The following is a 24,952-nucleotide window of genomic DNA, read 5'->3' as shown; positions in this document are numbered from 1 at the left end:
TATTGGCCAGAGGTGTATTAATGCATCTTTTGTTACTCAAAATTTATTGACTGGAGACCTTTCATTATCACTTATATAAATCACCAGCCACAGATGTTATTAATAGTTCCTGCAAAAATCCCCCAACAATGAGTTGAGTTTAAAAGGTGAGGATGAGTAGTATTTCCTCACAGAGAAGCACTATTGAAAAGAAGCTGTAATGTTTAGAAACGTAATGTAAAATGCAGATGTTTCCAGAAAAACATCTGCCTCTGTTTCATCGACTACACCAATGCCTCTGACTGTGTGAATCATAATAAACCACGGAAAGCTCTTAAAGAGATGGGAATACCAGGACATCTTACCTGTCTCCTGAGAAACCTGTATGTGGGTCAAGGAGCAACAGTTAGAACTCTGTCTGGAACAAATGATTGGTTCAAGATGAAGAAAGGAGTACTTCAGGGCTGTCTGCTATCACCCTGTTTGCTTAGTCTATACACTGAGCACATCATGAGAAATGCCGGGCTGGATGAGTTCCAAGCTAGAATCAAGATAGGCGGGAGAAACATCAATAACCTCAGATGTGTGGATGATATCACTCTAATGGCAGAAAGCGAAAAGGAGCTAAAGAGCCTCTTGATAAGAATGAAGGAGGAGAGTGAAAGAGCCTGCTTAAACTAAATATTAAAAAAACTAAGATTGTGGCATCCAGCCCCATTACTTCATGGCAAACAGAGAGGGAAAAATTGGAAGTAGTGACAGATTTCCTCCTCTTGGGCTCTAAAATCACTGCAGATGGTGACTGCAACCATAAAATCAGAAGATGTTTGCTTCTTGGTAGGGAAGCTGTGGCAAACCTAGGCAGTGTGTTGAAAAGCAGTCAAGGCTGTGGTCTTCCCGGTGGTCATGTACAGTCGTGAGGGCTGAACTGTAAAGGAAGTGGAGCGCTGAAAAACTGATGCCTTCAAACTGTGGTGCTGGAGAAGACTCCTGAGAGTCCCTTGGACAGCAAGGAGATCAAACCAGTCAATCTTAAGGGAAATCGAACCTGAATACTCATTGGAAGGACTGATGCTGAAGCTCAAACTCCAGTATTTTGGTCATCTGATGTGAACAGCTGACTCATTGGAAAAGTCCCTGATGCTGGGAAAGATTGAGGGCAGAAGGAGAAGGGGGTGTCAGAGGATGAGATGATTGCATGGCATCACCGATGCAATGGACATGAAGATGGGCAAACTTTGAGAGATGGTGAGGGAGAGGGAGGCCTGGTGTGCTTCAGTCCATGAGATCTCCAAGAGTTGGTCATGATTGGGCAACTGAACAAAACAATAATGTAAAATAACACAGGAAACCACTAATTTAATAGAGACTTTTTGATTTACAGACAAGGAAGCTAGCATCTGAGGATACAGAGTGACTCTCCCAAGGTTACCCAGCTAGTTCAAACCAGAAATGGTCTAGAACCAAGGTCTCCTGACTCCCAATGTTATGTTCAAGGCTACCTCCCTGAAGCACCATAATTTAATAATAACTATACACCAGGTATTGATAAATAAGGCACAGTCCTTCTAACAAAAACTATTTGTTGGACTTTTGGCTAAGATCACATGTAGTATGGGGGTTCCCTCGTAGCTCAGTGCTAAAGAATCCACCTGCCAATACTGGAGACACAAGAGACACAGGTCCAATTCCTGGGTCAGGAACATCTCCTGGAGCAGGAAATGGCTACACATTTCAGTTAATATCCAGAAGATGTTAAGAAGAGGTGGCAAGAATACAGAGAACTATACAAAAAAGATCTTCACGACACAAATAATCATGATGGTGTGATCACTCACCTAGAGCCAGACATCCTGGAATGCTAAGTCAAGTGGGCCTTAGGAAGCATCACTACGAACAACTAGCGGAGGTGATGGAATTCCAGTTGAGCTATTTCAAATCCTAAAAGATGATGCTGTGAAAGTACTGCACTCAATATGCCAGCAAATCTGGAAAACTCAGCAGTGGCCACAGGACTGGAAAAAGTCAGTTTTCATTCCAATCCCAAAGAAAGGCAATGCCAAAGAATGCTCAAACTACCACACAATTGCACTCATCTCACACACTAGTAAAGTAATGCTCAAAATTCTCCAAGCCAGGCTTCAACAGTATGTGAACCATGAACTTCCAGATATTCAAGCTGAATTTAGAAAAAGCAGAGGAACCAGAGATCAAATTGCCAACATCTGTTGGATCATCGAAAAAGCAAGAAAGTTCCAGAAAAACATCTACTTCTTTATTGACTATGTCAAAGCCTTTGACTGTGTTCAGTTCAGTTGAGTTCAGTCGCTCAGTCATGTCTGACTCTTTGCAACCCTTCTCCACCTTCTCTAGGGTGCTTTCTCTCTTTAAGGGCAATACTCTCAGGCGACACCTACTGGATTCATCAGTGGGGCTCCCTGAAGAAGAAGACCTGCCTCCTAAGTGACTTTGCAGGGTGCTTGGCTTCAGGACGAAAAGAATGAAGTGGCAAAGCTGATGTGTTAGAGCCCATTCTGTGCTCAGGAAGAAAGTGAATGATGATGTCAGGTTGATCATTAGTTCAGTTCAAGACAGGTGGTCAGTTCAGTTCAGTTCAGTTCAGTCGCTCAGTCATGTCCGACTCTTTGCAACCCCATGAATCGCAGCACACCAGGCCTCTCTGTCCATCACCAACTCCCAGAGTTTACCCAAACCCATGTCCATCGAGTCGGTGATGCCATCCAACCATCTCATCCTCTGTCGTCCCCTTCTCCTCCTGCCCCCAATCCTTCCCAGCATTAGGGTCTTTTCCAATGAGTCAACTCTTTGCATGAGGTGGCCAAAGTATTGGAGTTTTGGCTTCAACATCAGTCCTTCCAATGAACACCCAGGATTGACTTTGACTGTGTGGACCACAACAAACTGGAAAATTCTGAAAGAGATGGGAATACCAGACCACCTGACCTGCCTCTTGAGAAACCTGTATGCAGGTCAGGAAGCAACAGTTAGAACTGGGCATGGAACAACAGACCGGTTCCAAATAGAAAAAAGAATACGTCAAGGCTGTACATTGTCACCCTGCTTATTTAACTTAATGCAGAGTACATCATGCGAAATGCTGGGCTGGATGAAGCACAAGCTGGAATCAAGATTGCCAGGAGAAATATCAATAACCTCAGATATGCAGATGACACCACCCTCATGGCAGAAGCGAAGAAGAACTAAAGAGCCTCTTGATGAAAGTGAAAGAGGAGAGTGAAAAAGCTGGCTTAAAGCTCAACATTCAGAAAACTAAGATCATGGCTTCGGATCCCATCACTTCATGGCAAATAGATGGGGAAACAGTGGAAACAGTGACAGAATTTATTTTGGGGGGCTCCAAAATCACTGCAAATGGTGACTGCAGCCATGAAATTAAAAGACGCTCGCTCCTTAAAAGAAAAGTTATGACAAACCTAGACAGCATATTAAAAAGCAGAGGCATTACTTTACCAACAAAGGTCCATCTCGTCAAAGCTATGGTTTTTCCAGTAGTCATGTGTGGATGTGAGAGTTGGACTATAAAGAAAGCTGAGCACCAAAGAATTGATGCTTTTGAACTATGGTGTTGGAGAAGACTCTTGAGAGTCCCTTGGACTGCAAGGAGATCCAACCAGTCAATCCTAAAGAAAATCAGTCCTGAATATTCATTGAAAGGACTGATGCTGATGCTGAAACTCCAATACTTTGGCCACCTGATGCAAAGAACTGACTCATCGGAAAAGACCCTGATGCTGGGAAAGATTGAAGATGGGAGGAGAAGGGGATAACAGAGGATGAGATGGTTTGATGGCATCACTAACCCAATGGACATGAGTATGAGTAAACTTCCAGTGCAAGGTGGGAGTGGGTTTGATCCCTCATTAGGGAACTAGGATCCCACATGCCACACCCACAACTCAGAAGATGAGAAAAAGATGCAGCAACTTCAAGTTTATTAGGCCTTCAGTTAAAAAACAAAAAAGTGAAGAAGTTCCCAGTCCCGTGTGAAATTCTTTCACATAGCCTTCAGCTGACTCTACCAGCGGGCATACTTCATCCTATTTGGCAAATAATTTGAAGCAGCAATGTGTTTCAGAAATAATAGAGGTACTGTCTTTGAGGATAAAGTTCTATTTTTCTTAATAGGTTTTGGTCAGAGAGAGCCAATTCCCAGCAACCCTACTGAAACTCAGCATGATGACACAGCTCACCCCAGATACAGGATGTTTAAGTGACTCATGGGCCACAATAGTTGAGGATTGTTCCTAGGGTATAGTCATTTCATGATCTGATGGCAGAATGGCTTTTCTCTAAAAGAAACCATTCAGTCTCACAAACCCGAAACCAACCTTGAAGCCCATTTTAATTTAGAGAGAAGGAAATATTTCAAGAGGTAGAAATCTTATAACATTTCTTTTCTTAAAATGACTTTTTTTTCTGATAGATTTTTAAACAACTTTGAGGACTATCTAAAAATAGGATAGTTTGATTCGCAAAAGACATTTGAAACCTTCACAGGCTATAACTGTGAAGACTATCCATCTTTAAAGATGCTAAAATTATACTGCAGTATAAAAATGCTGCATCTAATCTTTGTAAAAAGCATGGAACTTTAGAGCTGGTAGTACTTCTAAGCATCACTAACATGAGCTGCCTTGTTTTACAGATAATAATCATGATGCTTATTGAGTGTTTCACCATGCCAGCTACTGGTTCAGGCAATTTATTTGCATTATCACATTTTGTCCTCACAGCCAATAGGCATTACCTGTTTTGTAACTGAAGAGGCTGAATCTCAGAGAGGACAAGTGACTCCATTAAAGTCATTTCACCAGATAAAGGTCTATGGTGTGAACCTAGAACTCGAGTCCTTTGACCCAGAGTTCCTTTAGTGTGAAAAGGAGTATAGTTGTCACTTTCATGGGGCCACAGGTCTCCTAGACATCAACTCATCAACAATTGCCTGTGATGCTTCCCAAAGTTCCCTGGGGAGACCAACACAAATAAAGTAATTCCTGCTCTCTGTGAGCTTCTATCTAGCAAAGGAAAGGAGAGAACATGGGCAAATTATGCGTCTGGAAGTCATGGGAAAAGAGATTTTTAAGCTGTTTATCAGTGAGGTTAAATGATATTAAAGAGTCAAAGACAGTAAAGTCTAGAAGAGGGTCATTGAATAATATGACAATTATGCAATTACTGTTGAACTCTATTTTTTTTATATTTGTTTACTTAGGCCATGTCAGGTCTTAGTTATGGTGCTTGGGCTTTGATGCCCCTCGGCATGTTGGAATCCTAGTTTCTGGACCAGGGATCAAACCTGAGTCCCCTGCATTGAAAAGCGGGTTCTTCACCACTGGACCACCAGGGAAGTTCTTACTGGTGAACTTTAAAAGATCGATTTCAGAGAGTAATGAGAGGAGAAAGTAGCTTGCAAGAGGCTAGGGAGTCAATAAAAGGAGGAAATTGAATTGGGCAGTTTCAGGCTACTGAAAAAAGAAAAGGGGAAAGAATGTAGAGACAACTAGAGGATACAGACAACAGTGGAAATATTTTTGCTTGGATTGGGAAGACCTAAGTATGTTATTTACAGAAAAGATAGTGCTAACAGAGTAGTAAATTTAAGGTGGACAAGAAAGAGAAGATTGAGTTTTTGGAGCATGCAGGAGGAGAGGATCCATTCATCATTAAATTATTTACTATTTCAGCTACTATTAAAAAGTAGACACCTGAGACATCCCTGGTGATCCAATGATTGTGACTGGACACTCCCAATGCAGGGGGCCTGGGTTCAATCCCTGGTTGGGGAACTAGATCCCACATGATGCAACTGAGAGTTCAAGTGCCACAACTAAGACCCAGTGTGGCCATGTAAATAAATACATAAAAATAAAATTTACAAAGAAAAAAAAATAGATGACTTATTACAAACACAGTAGACATTTGTGTTTCAAGCACTATGTTGGGGCACTGTGGTAAGCAAAGTGTATTCATGTCCTATAGAGTCTAATATGGAAGACAGACTTTAAGTAAACTATAGATAGATAGATACTATATCTATCTATAGATATAGATAGATAAACACTATGAAAACACTATGACAGAAAACCCCAAAGTCTACAAGAGCCAAAGCAGAAAAGTTATCCTTAGAGCTAACTAATTGTTTGTGGGCATGCTAAGTCATTTCAGTCGTGTCCAACTCTTTGCTACCCAATGGACAATAGCCCGCCAGGTTCCTCTGTCTATGGGATTGTCCAGGCAAGAATACTGGAGTGGTTGCCATGTCCTCCTCCAGGGCATCTTCCCAACCCAGGAATCAAACCTACATCTCTTAATGTCTCCTGAATTGGCAGGTGGGTTCTTTACAACTGGCAGCACCTAGGAAGCCCAAATAGTTGTATAATATCTTCCAAATGAGAGAAAGGAGAGATGGAGAACAAAGGATAAAGATACACATTTTGAAAATGTTGGGGAAAGAAGATAATCTTCACCTTAATAGTGAATAATAGAAGGACTGAAATGCCTATTAAAAGTGAGAAGAATGAAAATACGTTTGAGGATTTGAGGACAATGGGGAAATATATTAGAATCTACCTGTGGACATCAAATTTGGTATCAGCAAAAGGGGAATATATCTGTCAAGAAACATTAAGAGCTTTTATGAAGTTAGATAGAAACCCAGTTTGGCTCTGACCTTCTCGGGGAATTCTTAGCAACCCAGAGTAGACACAAGTCAAGTAAATGGTAGGTTAGGCAGAGAGCAGGCTGGTGGGTCTCATCACAGTCACAATAGAATTCAAAGGGTGTAAAAGATTCAGAGTTATGAGAATGGGTCTGGAGCCCAGCTGGTCAGGAAATGGAGCCCCAAGGGAACAGACCAACTTGCTGAGGTCACAGTGAGAACAGAGGACAAGTTGAGAAGTCAAAGTATTAGTCGCTCAGTCATGTCCCCATGGATTGTAGCCTGCCAGGCTCCTCTGTCTATGAAATTCTCCAGGCAAGAATACTAGAGTGGGTTGCCATTCCCTTCTCCATGGGATCTTCCTGATTCAGGGATTGAACCTGGGTCTCGCATTGCAGGCAGATTCTTTACCATCCGAGCCACCAGGAAAACAATCAGAGGTCAAGGGAAAAGAGACAGGGAGAGCAAGATGTGAGCAGGGTGGGAGGACGGACTCAAGTAATGATGCACTCCTAGGTTCAGCCACGTCAAAGAGGAGCTAAAATTGGGTTAGTAATGAAGGTCATTGGTGCTGAAGAGGTTTAAAGAACCCTAAGGCTGGGGTGAGATGGGAATTAAGGCTTAAAGAACATTGCTGATGACATTAGAACCTGTGGAATGCTGTCCCCTCTGCTTTGCCTTGAAAAAATAAACAGTATGAGCTTTCCAAACCAGATACTTGTATTTGTACATGTACAGCCATATATATATATATATATATATAATATATATAATATATACAGCCATATATATATACACATAATATATATATAATATATATATGTGTGTCTGTGTGTATATGTATACACACATACATATACATATACATAAACATATGTATATGTATACATATGTGTGTGTGTGTGTGTAAATGCACACACTATCATATATCTTAATTTCCTGTAAGTGGTCTGGACATCTCAGAGTGATGGCTAGTCCCCATCCTTGTTGTTGGATTATGTTTGATTCCATCCTTGATGTGGATGACCCCCTGCAGATGTAACTCAGGAAGAGCTAAAAAGATGAGTGACCTCTTCTTGTTATTGTTGTTGTTTAGTTGCTAAGTTGTGTCCGACTCCTTGTAACACCATAAACTGCAACATGTCAGGCCTCCCTATCCCTCTCTGTCTCCCAGAGTTTGCCCAAGTTCATGTCTATTGAGTCAGTGATTCTATCCAACCATCTCATCCTCTGCTACCCTCTTCTCTTGCTTTCAATCTTCCCCAGCATCAGGGTCTTTTCCAGTGAGTCAGCTCTTCGCATCAGGTGGCCAGAGTATTGGAGCCTCGGCTTCAGCATCAGTCCTTCCAATGAATGTTCAGTTTTGATTTCCTTCAGGATTGACCGGGACTGGGTTGATCTCCTTGCTATCCTACAGTTACAAGGATACAATAAAATCTCAACCAGGGACACTATTGCCTGCTTTACACCATTACTATTCAAAACATTGTTAAGTATAATAGAAACTACGTCCATGCATTTGTTTGTATTTGGGATTCAGCTAATTATCAACCTGTTCAGCTAAATATGAATAGCTGAGAAAAGAAAAGAAGCCAAAGGCAAAGGAGAAAAGAAAAGACATACCCATTTGAATGCAGAGTTCCAAAGAATAGCAAGGAGAGATAAGAAAGCCTTCCTCAGTGATCAATGCAAAAAAATAGAGGAAAACAATAGAATGGGAAAGACTAGAGGTCTCTTCAAGAAAATTAGAAATACCAAGGAGCATTTCAGGCAAAGATGGGCACAACAAAGGACAGAAACAGTATGGACCTAACAGAAGCAGAAGAGATTAAGAAGAGGTGGCAAGAATACACAGAAGAACTATACAAAAAAGATCTTCATGACCATGAAGATAACCATGATGGTGTGATCACCCACCTAGAGCCAGACATCCTGGGATGCGAAGTTAAGTGGGCCAGCTGAGCTGCTTCAAGTCCTAAAAGATGATGCTGTGAAAGTGCCACACTCAATATGCCAGCAAATATAGAAAACTCAGCAGTGGCCACAGGACTTGAAAAAGTCAGTTTTCATTCCAATCCGAAAGAAGGGCAACGCCAAAGAATGTTCAAACTATCACACAATTGCACTCATCTCACACGCTAGCAAAGTAATGCTCAAAAGTCTCCAAGCCAGGCTTCAACAGTATGTGAACCGTGAAACTTCCAAGTGTTCAAGCTGGATTTAGAAAAGGCAGAGGAACCAGAGATCAAATTGCCAACATCTGTTGGATCATCGAAAAAGCAAGAGAATTCCAGAAAAACATCTACTTTATTGACTATGCCAAAGCCTTTGACTGTGTAGATCACAACAAATTGTGGAAAATTCTTCAAAAGATGGGAATACCAGACCACCTTATCTGCCTCCTGAGAAATCTGTATGCAGGTCAAGAAGCAACAGTTAGAACCGGACATGGAACAACAGACCAGTCCCAAACTAGGAAAGGAGTACATCAAGGCTGTATATTGTCACCCTACTTTTTTAACTTGTATGCAGAGTACATCATGAGAAATGCCAGGCTGGATGAAGCAATTGAAACACTGAGAGACTTTATTTTCTTGGGCTCCAAAATCACTGCAGATGGTGATTGCAGCCATGAAATTAAAAGACGCTTGTTCCTTGGAAGAAAAGCTATGACCAACCCAGATAGCATATTTAAAAGCAGAGAGATTATTTTGTCAACAAAGGTCCGTCTAGTCAAGGCTGTAGGTTTTTCCAGTGGTCATGTATGGATGTGAGAGTTGGACGGTGAAGAAAGCTGAGCGCCGAAGAATTGATGCTTTTGAACTGTGGTGTCAGAGGAGACTCTTGAGAGTCCCTTGGACTGCAAGAAGACCCAACCAGTCCATCCTAAAGGAGATCAATCCTGGGTGTTCATTGGAAGGACTGATGTTGAAGCCAAAACTCCAATACTTTGGCCACCTCATGCGAAGAGTTGACTCATTGGAAAAGACCCTAATGCTGGGAAGGATTGGGGGCAGGAGGAGAAGGGGACGACAGAGGATGAGATGGTTGGATGGCATCACCAACTCGATGGACTTGGGTTTGGGTAAACTCTGGGAGTTGGTGATGGACAGAGAGGCCTGGCGTGCTGCGATTCATGGGGTCACAAAGAGTCGGACACGACTGAGTGACTGAACTGAACTGAACTGAACTGACCGACTGTCTTGAACTGAACTAATGATCAACCTGACATCATCATTCACTTTCTTCCTGAGCACAGAATGGGCTCTAACACTCCAGCTTTGCCACTTCATTCTTTTCGTCCTGAAGCCAAGCACCCTGCAAAGTCACTTAGGAGGCAGGTCTTCTCCTGCAGGGAGCCCCACTGATGAATCCAGGAGGTGTCGCCTGAGAGCATTGCCCTTAAAGAGAGAAAGCACCCTGGAGAAGGTGGCTGAGGTGGACACGCTGACGTGATGCAGCTTGTTTCAGTTCTACAGAACACCAGGTATCAAGGAGAAGGCAGGACAGCGAGTCCAGCCGTGGGCCCTTGGCTCCCAGGTCTCCTGCAGGTGCTCCCCTTTCCTCAGCGCAGCATTGTGTTGTTGTTGTGTTAGTCACTCAGTCATGTCAACCCTTTGTGATCCCACGGACTGTAGCTCGCCAGGCTCTTCTGTCCATGGGATTTTCCAGTCAGGAATACTGGAGTGGGTTGCCATTTCCTCCTCCAGGGGATCTTCCAGACCCAGAGATCAAACCCACGGCTCCTGTGTCTCCTGCATTGGCAGGCAAGTTCTTTATCCACTGAGCCATTGGGGAAGGGGAAGGGATACACTGAGCTGTGAAGTGGAAGTTCACAGCGTTTGCACTCCTCACAATAGAGCACCTTTGGCCTCACATGGAAAAAATTTTAAATTACATTGGTGGTTGGGAACAAAGATTTTTCACCTTTTCTTTTTGTAAAGTGTTGACAGACACTTTTAAAATGGAACCTCCTACCCCAGGCCACCTTTGTGAATCTCACCATGCAGTATCGTGTATCCGTTTGTTCAGGGATTAAGCCTGAATAATGATACAGGAAACATCAGTGGGATGACAATAAATGTGACAGCTCCCCATCTCCTGTCAGTCATCTCATCAGGAGAGAATGCAGCCCACTTGTTCAGATATGTGAAAATCACTTCAGAAGAGTTTTCCTCATGTAACAAATCATCCTGGAAGGATATCAAGGCTCCATAGTTTTTTATTTCAATGTCATAAGTGAAGGCCTCAAAGAAATGTCAGTGACAACCTATAAAAATTCCTACATCTCCCAGAAGTTTTGGTGCCTTCACAGCAGTGATAAAAATCACTTTGTTCCCTGGTTTGGAGCCGCGGGAAAAATCAAACCATTGTGGAGATTACTTAAAATTCCACTGTGCCTGCCCCATTTGCCCAAAGAATGTTAAGAATTTGCAGCTGTTGCTCCCAGGAAAGGTTTCTAACTGGAGCAGCGGCTGCTGTTTCACACACAGCTGTGGTTAATTTGAGCTGAAGATGTTTTAATTGCCTTTGTGTCAAGATTTATTAAATAACATTTGAGAGGAACAAAAATTATAATAGTCATATTAGGAGGATGCTGAAGGAAGAAAACAATTGAAACGCAGCATTTTTGCCCTGTAAGCCAAGGCTGAAAATATCTTTTCCACATGACTGGCTTCCAGCCATCCTCAAGAAAGAGTCTCTAGGTAAATCCAGCCACAGAAGCCCTCGTGGCTGCTGCCAGAGCCTGGCCCTTTGTTTCCCTCCCTCCTTATCTGGAAACACTTCTGCCCAGAGTGGCGTTCCCTTGTTCCCGCTTCCATCCCTGCTATCTCAGGAGACAGGGGTCGTGGTGCTTGGAGCAAATCCAGCATCAGCTGGCAATCAGCCTCTCCTGCTAAGTGGTCTGCATTATTTTTGCGAGCGTCTAAATTGCTGTTTTCCTAGTACATCTCGGCCACCATGACAATACAGCAAGCACTCTGAACCCTTCCCATTTGGTCGAGAGCAGCTCTCCAGATGAGCAGAAGTCAAAGCATGGACGTTTCCTAGATTCACTGCCAAAGCAAAGAGAGGGAGTGAGAGGCCCTTCCACTAATGAGGGACCACAAGTATTGCCCCTCAAGAGGTTTGTTGCCAGTTGTTCCGAGAAAAGAGTTTTGAAGATGAAGAGAGGCCAGACAGGAAAATTACAGAGCAAGTTGTAAGTGCTCACTACCATGCTAAAACCTCAACCATGTTTTACATTTCAGTGTTACATATTTCCTTTTAACCGGGAAATCCTCCAAGCATTAAGAAGCACCTACCATGGCCAGATACTGTGTAGATGCTGTAGAGCAGAATGTCTAGTGGGAGACCTAGACCAAGTGTAAGACAGGCCAAGGGCACCCGAGTGGGGGTTACATGACTCACCCCAGGAAAGGCGAGGTGGACAGGCTGATTCCTGCTGGAAGGGGGAACATTGGATCCAGACCCATGGAATGAAGAGAATCTTGATAGAATGGAAAGTGGAAGCCATCCAGGCTGAGGAGGGGAAGAGCAAAAGCACATTGTAAAACTATATGTTGATGCCTATGGTTCCATTGATACAATTCTCTCAAAATGACAAAATTATATACAGATTTAGTGGTTGCCAGAGGTTAAGGATGGAGGGGTTGTGTGTGTAGAGAGAAGAGGGTGTGGCTATAAAAGGACAGCATAAGGGACTCTGGCACTGATGGGAATGTTCTGCTTCTATATTACATCAGTGCTAATATTCTGGTTATGATATTGTGATGTGATGTAGTTGTGCAAAATGTCACCACTAGGGAAAACTGTAAAGGATTCATGGGATCTCTCTATATTATTCTTACAAATGTGAATCTGCAATTATCTCACAATTAGAAAAGTGGGTTTTTTTTAAGTATGTCTTGATGAAAGGACAGTCTGCGCTTGGACAGGACAATGTTGGGTGAGGATAAGAAATGTAGAACAAAGTTGGAGAGGCTGAATGGAACTAGCTCCTAGAAGCTACAAATGCCACTCTAAGGAGCTGGAGAAAGGGAAGCCACAGAAGGCTCTGCAGCTGGGAAGTGACATGCTTTTCAGGCAAATCATCCTGCTCATGGGTCTGCTGGACCCCAAAGCCTCACCCTTTGCCCCACACAGAGGCAGGATGCCTGCTGTACACTAAGAGCATGAGGACCTGAAACGTGGCAGGTAAACCTGGGTGCAGCAGCCAAAAGAGGCGGGAACACCTCTGAGAGCCAGAGTTCAGGCTTCAAATCCTAGACTTGCTATTTACTTACTCATGCCACCTAAGGCAGTTAACTTCTTTGTGACTTTACTTCCCCATCTGTAAAATGGGAATAATACCAATGTCTGCCTCTCTTAAGATTATTTAAAATTAATACACATAAAGTGCTTAGAACAGTGACCAGTACAGTAAGCACTTGGCAAAAGCTATTAAGGCGTAAAATCTTGCAACTTAGCAACTAGTTGAACTTGGTGGGGGCACAAGCAAAGAGTCAGGATGTAATGTTCATCAAAGGAATATGGGAGATCATGAGTATCAGTAGCTAGAAAACAATAGAAAAATTCATGCTGAGGGACATTCTGTAAAATAACTATTTATAAGCTTCCAAAGTGTCAGTGAAATACAGAGGAACTGGCCCATATGGAAGAAGATCAGAAAGACATGACAACTAAAGGCAGCACGTGATTCTAAACTATATCTTGGCTTCAGAGGACATTATTGAGATGATTGGGACAATTCCATTGACATGTGAATAAGGTCCAAAGATGTAGTTATGTAGGAGGATGTGTTTGGCTCTTTGTCTGGAGGAAATGACATTAAAGTGTTCTGTAATGATGAAGCATCAGGTTGGCAGCTGATTCTCAAATGTTTCAGGAAGTTCTTTGTACTCATAACTCTTCTGTAACTTTATGATTAAATATGAAAATAATTTTTTCTTTTAAAATCTTTTTTTAATTTCTAATTGAAGGATAATTACAATATTGTATTGGTTTCTGCCATATATCAACATGGATCAGCCATAGGTATACCTAGGTCCTTTCCCTTTTGAACCTCCCTCCCATCTTCCTCCCCATCCCACCCTTCTAGATTGTCACAAAGCCCCTGTTTGAGTTCCCTCAGTCATACAGCCAATTCTCACTGGCTATCTATTTTACATATGTTAGTGTATATGTTTCTGTGCTACTCTCTCCATTCGTTCCACCCTCTCCTTTTCAGCACCCGCCGTGCCCATAAGTCTGTTCTCTATGTCTGTCTCCATCGCTGCCCTGCAAATAGGTTCATCAGCACCATCTTTCTAGATTCCATATATATGCATTAATATATGATATTTGTGAAAACAATTTTTTATTGAAGTAGAATTGATATACAACGTTGTGCTAGTTTCAAGTGTACAGCACAGTGATTCAGTTTTGCATATATATTTGTCTATTCTTTTTCAGATTCTTTTCTCTTATAGGTTATTATAAAATATTGAGTAGAGGTCCTTGTGCTACACAGTAGGTCCCTGTTGGTTATCTAGTTTATATATACTAGTGTATGTATGTTTATCCCAAACTCCTAATTTATCCCCCTCACCTTTCCTCTTTGGTAACCATAAATTTGAAAACAACTGATTTTAAAAGTAGCAACTAACAACCACAAACCAAAGACTGTGGCTTGTTTAGGTGCAACACCCTCATTCCCAAAGTCAGTCACAGTGGGTCTTAATTGTTTCTGTGACAGAATTTATCCAAACTGCTGTACTCTTCATTCGATGTAGCAAAATGCTATTAATCTAAATATTTGTAAATAAAGTACTTGTCTCTAGATTAAATTAAAATTGCTTGCATTATTTTCTGAATTATAAAAACAAAAAGTAACAGCTAGCATTTGTTGAGCGGTCACCATATATCAGGCACCATGGTCCCTGCTTTGCGCCTGAGCAGATTCAGGGCCCCAGGAAACTCATCTGCTGAGCGTGTCCACCAAATTGGGACTGTGGACCCTCCCCTGCACCCTCTGCACTCCTCCCCACTAGACCACCCGTAGGGACTACTGTTGTTTGTCTGTAACACCCTCTGCCCTCCATGGATACAATCTTTGAGGGCCAGGTCTGTGTCCCATTCGCCACTGTATCCATGACTCCCAACAGGCCCCCAGTAGATCAGCAGGGCTCAGTCCACGCTGGTGGATCAAGCACTGGAGCCTGCTCACTGTGTGACTACAACCCCGAACAGGGCACCAGATTCGGGATGGATGTCTGATCCATGACTTCTTTTCTAGGTGGCCCAGGCTCCGGCAAAGGCACACAGTGTGGAAAGCTGGTGGAAAAATATGGATTTACACATCTCTCGACTGACGAGCTCCTGCGGAATGAGCTGTCGTCAGAATCTGAAAGAAGCAAGTTGATCAGAGACATCATGGAACGTGGAGAGCTGGTGCCCTCAGTAAGCAACAGCTGCCTTCTCTGGCCCGGGAGAGATCTGGAAGTGCTGCCATTAATCTAAGCTTCAGAAACAAAGAAACTCAAAAAGGACAATGCTGTATTTTGTTTCTTTTGACAGTCCAGAGGCAGGCAGGAGGTCCACAGCAGAGGCCCATCTGCCAGACCAAGTTGCCCAGGCCCTGGTTCCTTCTGTCTTGTTGCTCTGCCAGTCCCGTGAATGTAACCTATTCCATACTTTTTCCTAAAATTGGTCCCTGCTTTAGAGTTAAAAGCTTCAAAGCAGAAATGATCTTGGTGCAGCAGAACCTAGAATTAGTTGTTGTTCAGTTGCTAAGCCGTGTCCAACTCTTTTCGATCCCATGGACTGCAGCATGCCAGACTTCCCTGTCCTTGACCATCTCCTGGAGCTTGCTCAGACTCATGTCCATTGAGTTGATGATGCCATCCAACCATCTCATCCTCTGTTGCCCGCTTCACCTCCTGCCCTCAATCTTTCCCAACATCAACGTCTTTTCCAATGAGTTGGCTCTTCCAATAAGGTGGCCAAAGTATTGGAGCTTCAGCTTCAGCATCAGTCCTTCCAATGAATATTCAGGATTGATTTCCTTTAGGATTGACTGATTTGATCTCTTTGCAGTCCAAATACTCTTAGAACCCTCTGAAAAACAGAAAATAATGTCTTGGTCTCAGTCTGAGAGGTATTAATATGAAATTTGTTATCTTCCTTGGGTAGCTGAAGAATATCCCTTTTATTTATCTTTTTTTTTGTTTTCAAGTCACTATCCATATCTGAGAGGGTGGATGCTACGGGTATCATAAAACATTCATCCCTTCCAGACTAACTCTCACACTAGGCTCTGTAGTCAGGGCATGGACAGTGCAGCCCCTATTAGCTAAGAGAGCTTCTCACTTCCTCTTTAACCAGCTACAGTCTGTTTCCCACCTGGAAGCCAGAATGGTTCTCAAAAAGGAAACAGACCACTGCAGTTGTCTCTTTTCTTATTTTTTTTTTTAAGTTTTGGAGATTTATTTATTAATCTGTTTATTTATATTGGCTACACTGGGTCGTCGTTACTTTTTGAGGACTTTCTCTAGTTTCAGCATGTACGGGCTACTCTTTTTTGCAGTGCTTGGGTTTCTCATCGCAGTGGCTTCTCTTGTTGTGGAGCACAGCCTCTAGGCATGCGAGCTTCAGTCATTGCCGCAGGTGGCCTCAGTAGTGCTGGCTCAAAGGCCCTAGAGGGCACAGGCTTCAATAGTTGTGGTGCACATGATTAGTTGCTCCAAGGCAAGTGGAATCTTCCTGGACGAGAGATCGAACCTATGTCCCCTGCATTGACAGGCAGATTCCTATCCACTCTACCACCAAAGAAGTCCTGTAGTTGTCTCTTAACGGGCCTCCTTCTGCCCACTCTTTTTCTCCTACAGTCTACTCTCTTCACAGCAGCCAGAGTGATTTCTTGAAAACATTTATCCCCCTTCCCAGAACCTTCCAACAGCTCCTCACCACATTTTGAAGGAAATCCAGAGAGTTTCCCATGGCTCTGGACTCCAGCTTGCTCTCCAATGCTCTTTTCCATGACTCTCACATTTCCTCTCACCCAACCGGCCCCCCACCTCATTCTTCCTCGCACAGGCCAGACTGCTCCTGCCTCTGGGCCCTTGCACTGTCTATTTCCTCAGCCTGAGTGCCCTTCTTTCATATATGCATATAGCTTGCTCCTTTACTTCATCCAGATCTCTACTTAAATATCACAGTCTATCAAAGAGGCCTGCATACCCCATCTAAAAATAGCACCTCTAACAATCTGCTTCTTCTGATCTGCTTTAATTTTGTTCCTAGTAGTTCTCTCTGATTATTTTTATATATTCACTTGTTCATCTGGTATCTATTTTTCACTAAAATATAAACTTCATGAGGATTTAATTCATTATTATCTAGGGTTAGATTCTGACTGCCCTTTGTGATAGTTGCATTCCCCTAACCCCTGGTGAAAGTCAGAGGTAGCCAGAGACCCAGAGAACACAAGGAATTCCCCCCATTTGGGCAGCTACCAGCTTCCTTGTTTTCTATAAGCACAAGTTAAATCAAAATTTTTAACAAAGTGATATTGCTAGAAAATGCTACTTCATGTCTACTGAAAGTCTACTCAAGTCAGTGCATGTCATGTCAAATTTTACAAAATATTTACTGGGAAAAAAAATCAACACTGAAGCACATTTTATACCGTATTTTGTCTAGTTTTAAACTGCCATTGGGTCTAATTCAAGGAGTGCTACTACTTGAAATACAGTACCATATTTCACCTAATTTAAGTTACCATTATTTTTAGGCAACTCCCCAAAATTTTAACCATTAAAATTTACCAGTAAGAAAAAACATCAACAGACTTTGACCCAGTTCTGATTGTAAGATACCTACCAGTTCCATAGACATTAAAATTGGGTAGTAGGGGGCTGAGACTTATAATTGATGAAATATAGGCTGTTGCCATCCACTGTTAATCTAACTAGTACGTTTCTCCCCCTTGCCATGATGGGGTGGTTGGGAGACCTTTGGTAACTCCAGTGCTGCTCTGTGGAAGAGTCTGGGTCCTGACTGCTCTCCCTCTGCTCCAGGGCATCATTCTGGAGCTCCTGAAGGAGGCCATGGTGGCCAGCCTCAGCAACACCAAGGGCTTCCTGATTGACGGCTATCCTCGGGAAGTAAAGCAAGGAGAAGAGTTTGGACGTAGGGTGAGTGTTGCTATGGGGATCATCCCAGAAGACAAATACGGGATATCATGGAAGCTGAGGGAATAAATTCAAAGTCTGTCAATTCTATTTAATAAAACTTTCTATTAAAAATGGCAGAAATTTAGCAAAAACAAGGGGGAGTGTGGAGGGTGGGGATGCTGTGGTGGATTTATTGTTCAAGTAACTAAAACCTCCAAGGGTAGTTCACACTTTAATGGATTCATGTATTCAAATTTGTTCGTCAGTCATCTGACTTTGTCCACTTCTTGGATTTTCTTTCTTTGCATTGGCCTCATTTTCTTCCTGTTAGAGACATATTCTATCATCTAAGTGACTTCACAAAAAAAGTGTTTCTATTCTCCAGTGGAATAGAAAAAGAAAAAAAGAGAAAAAAAAAAAAAAAACAACCCAGGGTTTTGTTTCATTATCCTGGATTATCAGGTCCTGGGCCCATCACTAAACTAATCATTGTGGATTATCCAGGGATATGCTGGTTCAGCCTGGAGGACCAGGGCAAAGATGGGAGAATAGGAGGGAAAATGAATACCACACCTGAACCACACAGACTGAGAAAGGGAAGGGAATTACCTGAAGACAAATAAGATGCTCTTAGAAGAAGGCAGGGAGGACAGATGCTGGACAGGGAAAATCAGATATATGCCCAAGGCCCACCCCCTTCACTGGGAGGCCACTCACAGGAGAATAGCAGTAAGTAAAAATATTGCTCCTATCATTTATAGAACCTACTCTGGGCTGAGTCCTGTGCTACATGCTTTACATACATTATCTCTAATTTGTCCCTCTTGTGGACACAAGAGGGAAACAACTGTCCCCGTTTATTAAACAAAGACTCCAGAGCCTACAAGAATTAATATTTATATAGAGATCTCTTTAGACTAGTTTTAAAATATTTTCTTATATAATTTCATTTGATACATTTTTAATAACCTTTTGGATAGAGAAAGGGGGTATTTCTTCATGGTAAAGGTGATGAATTAAGCCCAGAGAGGTTAAGTGACTTGCCCATAGTCACACAGCTAGTAAGCATCCACTCACTAGTAAGTAACAACTACTGGTAGGACTAACGTTTGGGGGGCCCATCTCCATCTATCTCTAACTGCAGCATTGATTGAGAGGAATTGTACCTTTGTGTCTCCTGAGGGTTACTGTAACCTCCTTTTGAGCCTCTGTTTTAATTTCCTCAGATGGCATCTAAATACTTAAAGGACAATTTGCTAACCCTCCCTTGCATTTCCTACTTGCAATCAGAATCAGAGAAAAACTTTCCTGTCCTAGTTGGCAAATGTGGCCCTGACCCCCAGGGCTGACTTTCTTCCTCTCAGCTCAGGAGCCTTTATCAACAAGATAGGCGTCAGCAGGGAGAAATGGATTTATGTCCAAAGCCTGGGACTGTGGCAATTCCAGGTAGTTCATTAGAATTCACACACCAGAATTCTAATGAGCTTTTTCTCACCAAACAAACTACCTTAAGAGCTCAGACTTTGATATAATTAACCATTATTTTACAAAATGATTTTAGGAGGATCGTTTTAGGTTTTTTTGGTGGCTCAGATGGTAAAGAATCTGTCTGCAATGCAGGAGACCCAGGTTCAATCCCTGTGTCAGGAAGATCCCCTGGAGAAGGTCATGGCAACCCACTCCAATATTCTTGCCTGGAGAATTCCATGGACAAGAGGAGCCTGGAGGGCTACAGTCCATGGGGTTGCAAAGAGTTGGATACAGCTGAGTGACTAACTTTATTTTTATATTTTTTACAAAATGGAATTGGGAGGATTCTTCTAGTTTTTTTTAAATCACAGTAATATTTTACCATGTTCTGTATATTTATAGAACATCAAATTTACCATCTTAACTAATGTTAAGTGTCTAGTTCAGACATGTGAAGTGTATTTGTACTATTGTGCAACCAATCTCTAGAACTTTTCCCATCTTGCAAAACTGAAGCTCTACACTCTTTGAATAATAACTCCCCACTTCCCTGTCCTCTCAGGACAGGGAAACCACTGTTCACTCTCTGTCTTTATGAAATGACTACTACTCTATGTACCTCACATACATGGAATCCAACACATTTGTCCTTCTGTTACTGGCTTATTTTTCACTTAGCATAATGTCCTCAAGGTTCATTCCTGTTGTAGCATATGTTAAAATTTCCTTCCTTGTTAAGGATGAATGATATTTTGTTTGTCCATTCATTCACTGATGGCTACTTGGGTTACTTCCACTTTGGGGCTGTTGTAATTAACGCCGCTATGAACGTGGGTGTACAAATAGCTCTTCAAGACTCTGCTTTCAACTCTTTGGAGTATATACACAGGAGTGAAATTGCTGGATCATATGCTAATTCTATTCTTAATTTTTTGAGGAATCAATACATACACATACATACTGTCAGCCATAGTGGCTGCACCATTTTACATTCCCATGAACAATGTACAAGAGTTTCAGTTTCTCCACATCCTCACCAACACATACTGTCTGTTTTTTTCACAGTTACCATCCTAGTGGGTGTCATTATAATTTTGGTTTGCATTTTCCTAATGATTAATGAAGTTGAGCCTCTTTTCATGTGCTCATTGGCCATTTATATTAATATGTCTTCTTTGAAGAATATCTATTTAAGTCTTTTTCCTATTTCTTAACTGGGTTGTTTGGGTTTTGTTGTTGAGTTGATGGTTGCCTTTTCACTCTGTTGATTGTGTCCTTTAATGCACAGAAGTTTATAATTTCTATATAAACCAATTTATCTAGTTTTGTTTTTGTCTCCTGTGCTTTTGGTGCCATGTCCAAGAAATTATTGCCGAATCCAGTGTCATGAAGATTTTCCCCTATGTTTTCTTCTAAGAATTTTGTAGTTTTCACTCTTACATTTAACACTTTAATCCATTTTGACCTAATTTTTGTATATGGTATAACATAAGGGTCCAACTCCATTCTTTGAATGTAGATAAACAATTGTCCCAACACCATTGTTTGAAAAGACTTTTTTCGCCTCTGAATGGTCTTGGTACCCTTGTCAAAAATCATTTGACCATATACATGAGAGTCTATTTCTGATCTCTCTATTATATTCCATTGATCTAAATTACTGACTTTATGCCAGTACTACACTATTTTGATTACTGTGGCTTTGTAATAAGGTTTTAAATCAAGAAGTGTGAGCTCTCCAACTTTGTTCTTTTTCAAGATTGCTTTGGCTATTCAGGGTCCCTTGAGATTCCACAAGAATTTTAGGGCAAAATTATCTCTATTTCTGTAAAAAAAAAACAACAAGCCTTTGGAACTTTGATAGAGATTGTGTTAAACCTGTAGATCACTTTGGCAGTATTGACATCTTAACATCTTAACAATATTAAGTCTTCTGTGCACTGTCTTACATTTTTCTTTGTTCTGATCTAGCCAGCATCTAGGCTGTGAACAAGTCTCCTGGGAATACTCTCTGAATAACTGAGGAATAAAGGCATCTTTCCTGCACCATTTCAGAATTAGGGCCTGTGTAAATCCAAGGGATGAGGAGAAATCCAGAAAAGAGGAAGGTGTGATTGGGCCCATGAGGCTCCCTGCTGAGTGGGGTTTGGCCGTTATGTAAACATTAAAACACAAGGGAGCAAAACCTTAAAAGGGGGGAGGAGGAGATGAGTGCTAAAGGCCACCCATCGGCAATGTTGACTGAGGTTCAGGCTTCAAGATGGCTGCACCTCACCTCAAGATATTTCACACTTGACCTTGCCTGTGAACTTAAGGTCCAAAAGTCCTAGCAGGGTCTTTAGGAGGGTCAGGACAGGTCATGAACTTGCTTGCAAGTGCTGGGGAAAACATCCTTTTCAATGTCTTCTTTTTAATTGCTCTCAGTGGTAGTAGAATTTTCTTCTGAAACCCCCAAATGGCCATATGTGATAAATAAAATGTAGGGTAAAAACAAGCATCTTTTTTGTCAGCTACTGTGTGCAAACAACAAAATTATGTTCTTTATTCTCCTTTCTTTTCTTACTTTATTCTCCTAACTTTTCTAACTGGTAAGTAAGAACTCAAATCATCCATACAGTCTTCCTGATGTAAAGCAAAACTTCCTTCCCCTCTGTGGGCCTCATTCAGACAGCTTTTAGAAAGTGTCAGAGAAGAGACACTGACACTCCTAACTAGAACTTAGGAGTGAGAAAGAGTCAGCAATGTGATAAGTGGGTAGTTTCTATCAATGTTAAAATTCATGTGGCCATTGCTAAAATATACAAGTGCCTTGGCCGACGACCTTCAAGTGAGATGTCTATGAAGACAGTCTTTCACATTCTGCCAGCATGAATTCACCAAGATCAAGCATGATCTTGATTTGTTCCTGGGCACAGCAATTTAGAAGATTCTAATATCAATTCAGCTCGTGTGAAGAGAACGCATGCAGCCCTCCAAAACAAACACCTGCTTTAAACCTGACCAGATGAACAAAGATGCAGATACTACAAACACAGAATGAGCCACTGTTGATTCACTTGTCCCCTGAAGGGACCCCATCATTTGTACAGCACCCTCCAAATTACCGGCAAGCAACTCATTTGAAATTTGGCAAAGACAAATACAGATGTACAGTTTCACCCCAGAGACTCAGAGCAATCAGCCTGGTTGGGAGCACAATGTGTACCTGTGTACCTGTCAGGCCTGCGACTCTGTTTGAAGCCCATTCAGGCCTATGGATGGTTTCCCAACCCACAAACATCTCAGCAGCCCCTCTATATCCCAGAGACTGATGTGCCTGATGCTTGGGACCATCTGTTGCTGAAAAAAATCCAGTTTAGTTAGTCAGCCTAATGCTTTTGCATACCTGTAGCTTATTGCTCTGAGAGGCAGGTCCTTTGAGGATCTGCTTGGCTAACCTACACGACACCACTAAAGGCCAAATGCTAACTCATGTCCATAGCTTAGGGCTAAGTCTGTATGTGATTCCTCTATTACCACCCTATCTTCTGTTCCCAAGCCTGGTTTTACCCCCACTGAGTTAAATATCTGTGCCTTTAGTATCCAACAAAGCATAAGGGAAAGTTGCCTCTGTGTGTGTGTGTGTGTGAAAGAGAAAGAGAGGTAATATAAAGGGGAAGTTGGGGTTTCTAACCACCATCCCCATCTCTCACCACATTTGTGAACTCCTGGTTACAGTGACTTCATGTTCACAGACCTGTATTCAGAGCCTGGCTTCATATGTCCATGACAAGTCATTTCACTATACACAGTTCAATTTCCTCCTCTATAAACTATAGATTGAAAGTAGCTGGGCTTCCCTGCTGGCTCAGTAGTAAAGAATCTGACTGCCAATGCAGGAGATGCAGGTTTGATCTGCGGTATGGCCACGAAGCAATGAAGCCCCTGCACCATGGCTATCAAGCCTGTGTTCTAGAGCCCAGAGCTGCAACTACTGACAGCCCTGAGCTCTAGAGCTCGCACTCAGAAACAAGAGAAACCACTGCAATGAGAAGCCCGTGCACCGAAACTAGAGAGGAGCCTCCACTCACCACAACTAGAGAAAAGCCTGCACAACCATAAAAACCCAGATCAGCCAAAAATAAATAAATAAATAAAATTATTTTTTAAAAAACAAAATAAATACCTCCAACCATTACCAAAAAAAAAGAAATCTTGCCATTTGCAACAACATAGATATATCTAGAGGAATATTATGCTAAATAAATCAGACAGAGAAAGACAAATACTGTACGATGTCACTTACATGTGAAATCAAAAAAAAAACAACAAAATGAAACAAAAATAAACTCATAGATACAGAGAACCAATGGGAGGTTTCCAGAAGGTAAGGAGGGGGGAAATGGGCAAAATAAGCAATAGGTGAAGAAGATTATATAAGCCTCCAGCTATATAATAAATCAGTCACATGAATGTAATATTCAGCATAGAGAATATGGTCAGTAATATTGTAACAACTCTGTATGAGGACAGATGGTAACCATTGTGGTGATCACTTCATAATGTATATGAACATTAAATCACCATGCAGTACACCTGAAACTTAACATAATATTGCATGTCAACTACAGTTTAATTAAAAGCAGGAAAATAGCTTCAGTGCTTACTGGAAAGAGTGGATGAAATCTTTGAAATATGCCTTACATATGTATATGCCTGCATACGGTGTTCAATAAATTGTTACCATTTTTTTTCCAAAATTATATGTATTTTTTCTGATGATAGAAATAGAAATTATATAGATATGAGACAATACAAGAAAATGTAAAACAAAGCCTAACTAACCACCCAGAAATAACCTGTTGTCTGTTCTTCCTGTCTTGGTTCTACCTATTTTCATGCAGTTAAAGTCATACAGAATACATAGCTATCTAAATAACAGCTGTTATTTTTTGAGCACTTAAAATGTGCCAGGAACTGAACTATATGCTTTGCCTATATCATTATATTAATCTTTACAATTATGTTCAAGAGGTATTATTATCCCCACTTTATAGATTATTATCGTTTCAAGGAGAGTGTGTACTCAGCCTGACTCCCTGTAGTGAGAACGAAACGCTTTCCTATGTTAACTCAACATTTACTCTACAGCAGCCAAACTAAACACATATTAAGAGAAGTAAAATGCATGGGTTAGCTCTTTCCTTTCCCTCCCAGGAGGTTCTTAGCTGAAATTCTGCGCTTAGCCTGACTACAAAGATGAGTTTCCTGGATGTGTGGATAATGATAGTATATCCCTCTGCCTGACTGCTCTTAACTGTCTCATAACACTTTACATCTACAGAGTCAGTGATTCTGTTTATGTGTGCTTGGTCGTTTAGTCATGTCCGACTCTTAGAGACCCCATGGACTGTAGCCCGCCAGGCTCCTCTGTCCATGGGATTTCCCAGGCAAGAAAACTGGAGTGGGTTGCCATTCCCTTCTCCAGGGGATCTTCCCGACCCTGAGATCAAACCCCAGGTCTCCCGCATTGCAGGTGGATTCTTTATCATCTGAGTCACCAGGGAAGCCCTGAAGGTGAAAGTGTTAGTCGCTCAGTCGTGTCCAGCTCTTTGCAATCCCATGGACTGTAGCTCGTCAGGCCCCTCTGTCCAAGGGATTCTCCAGG

At 41.9% G+C, this 24,952-nt stretch overlaps 1 protein-coding gene across 5 annotated transcripts in view; it reads left to right on the top strand.

Annotated features, from left to right (window-relative positions):
• The window catches only part of AK5 (adenylate kinase 5), a 261,470-nt gene that overhangs the window by 213,222 nt on the left and 23,296 nt on the right, over positions 1 to 24,952 (top strand). For all 5 annotated transcript variants that reach the window (XR_014054135.1, XR_014054134.1, XR_014054133.1 and 2 more), the window contains exons 11-12: positions 14,958 to 15,121; positions 17,740 to 17,856. Coding sequence is in view for 2 of the 5 variants with exons in the window: in XM_081491864.1 (XP_081347990.1) it covers positions 14,958 to 15,121; positions 17,740 to 17,856 (281 nt within the window). In the remaining 3 variants the exon portion in view is untranslated. The remainder of the gene's footprint in view (positions 1 to 14,957; positions 15,122 to 17,739; positions 17,857 to 24,952) is intronic.

The sequence above is a fragment of the Giraffa tippelskirchi genome, chromosome 5 (assembly GCF_054371585.1).
Source record: "Giraffa tippelskirchi isolate mGirTip1 chromosome 5, T2T-mGirTip1v1.2.pri, whole genome shotgun sequence".
Lineage (NCBI taxonomy): Eukaryota > Metazoa > Chordata > Mammalia > Artiodactyla > Giraffidae > Giraffa > Giraffa tippelskirchi.
This window is presented reverse-complemented; position numbering and strand designations above follow the sequence as displayed.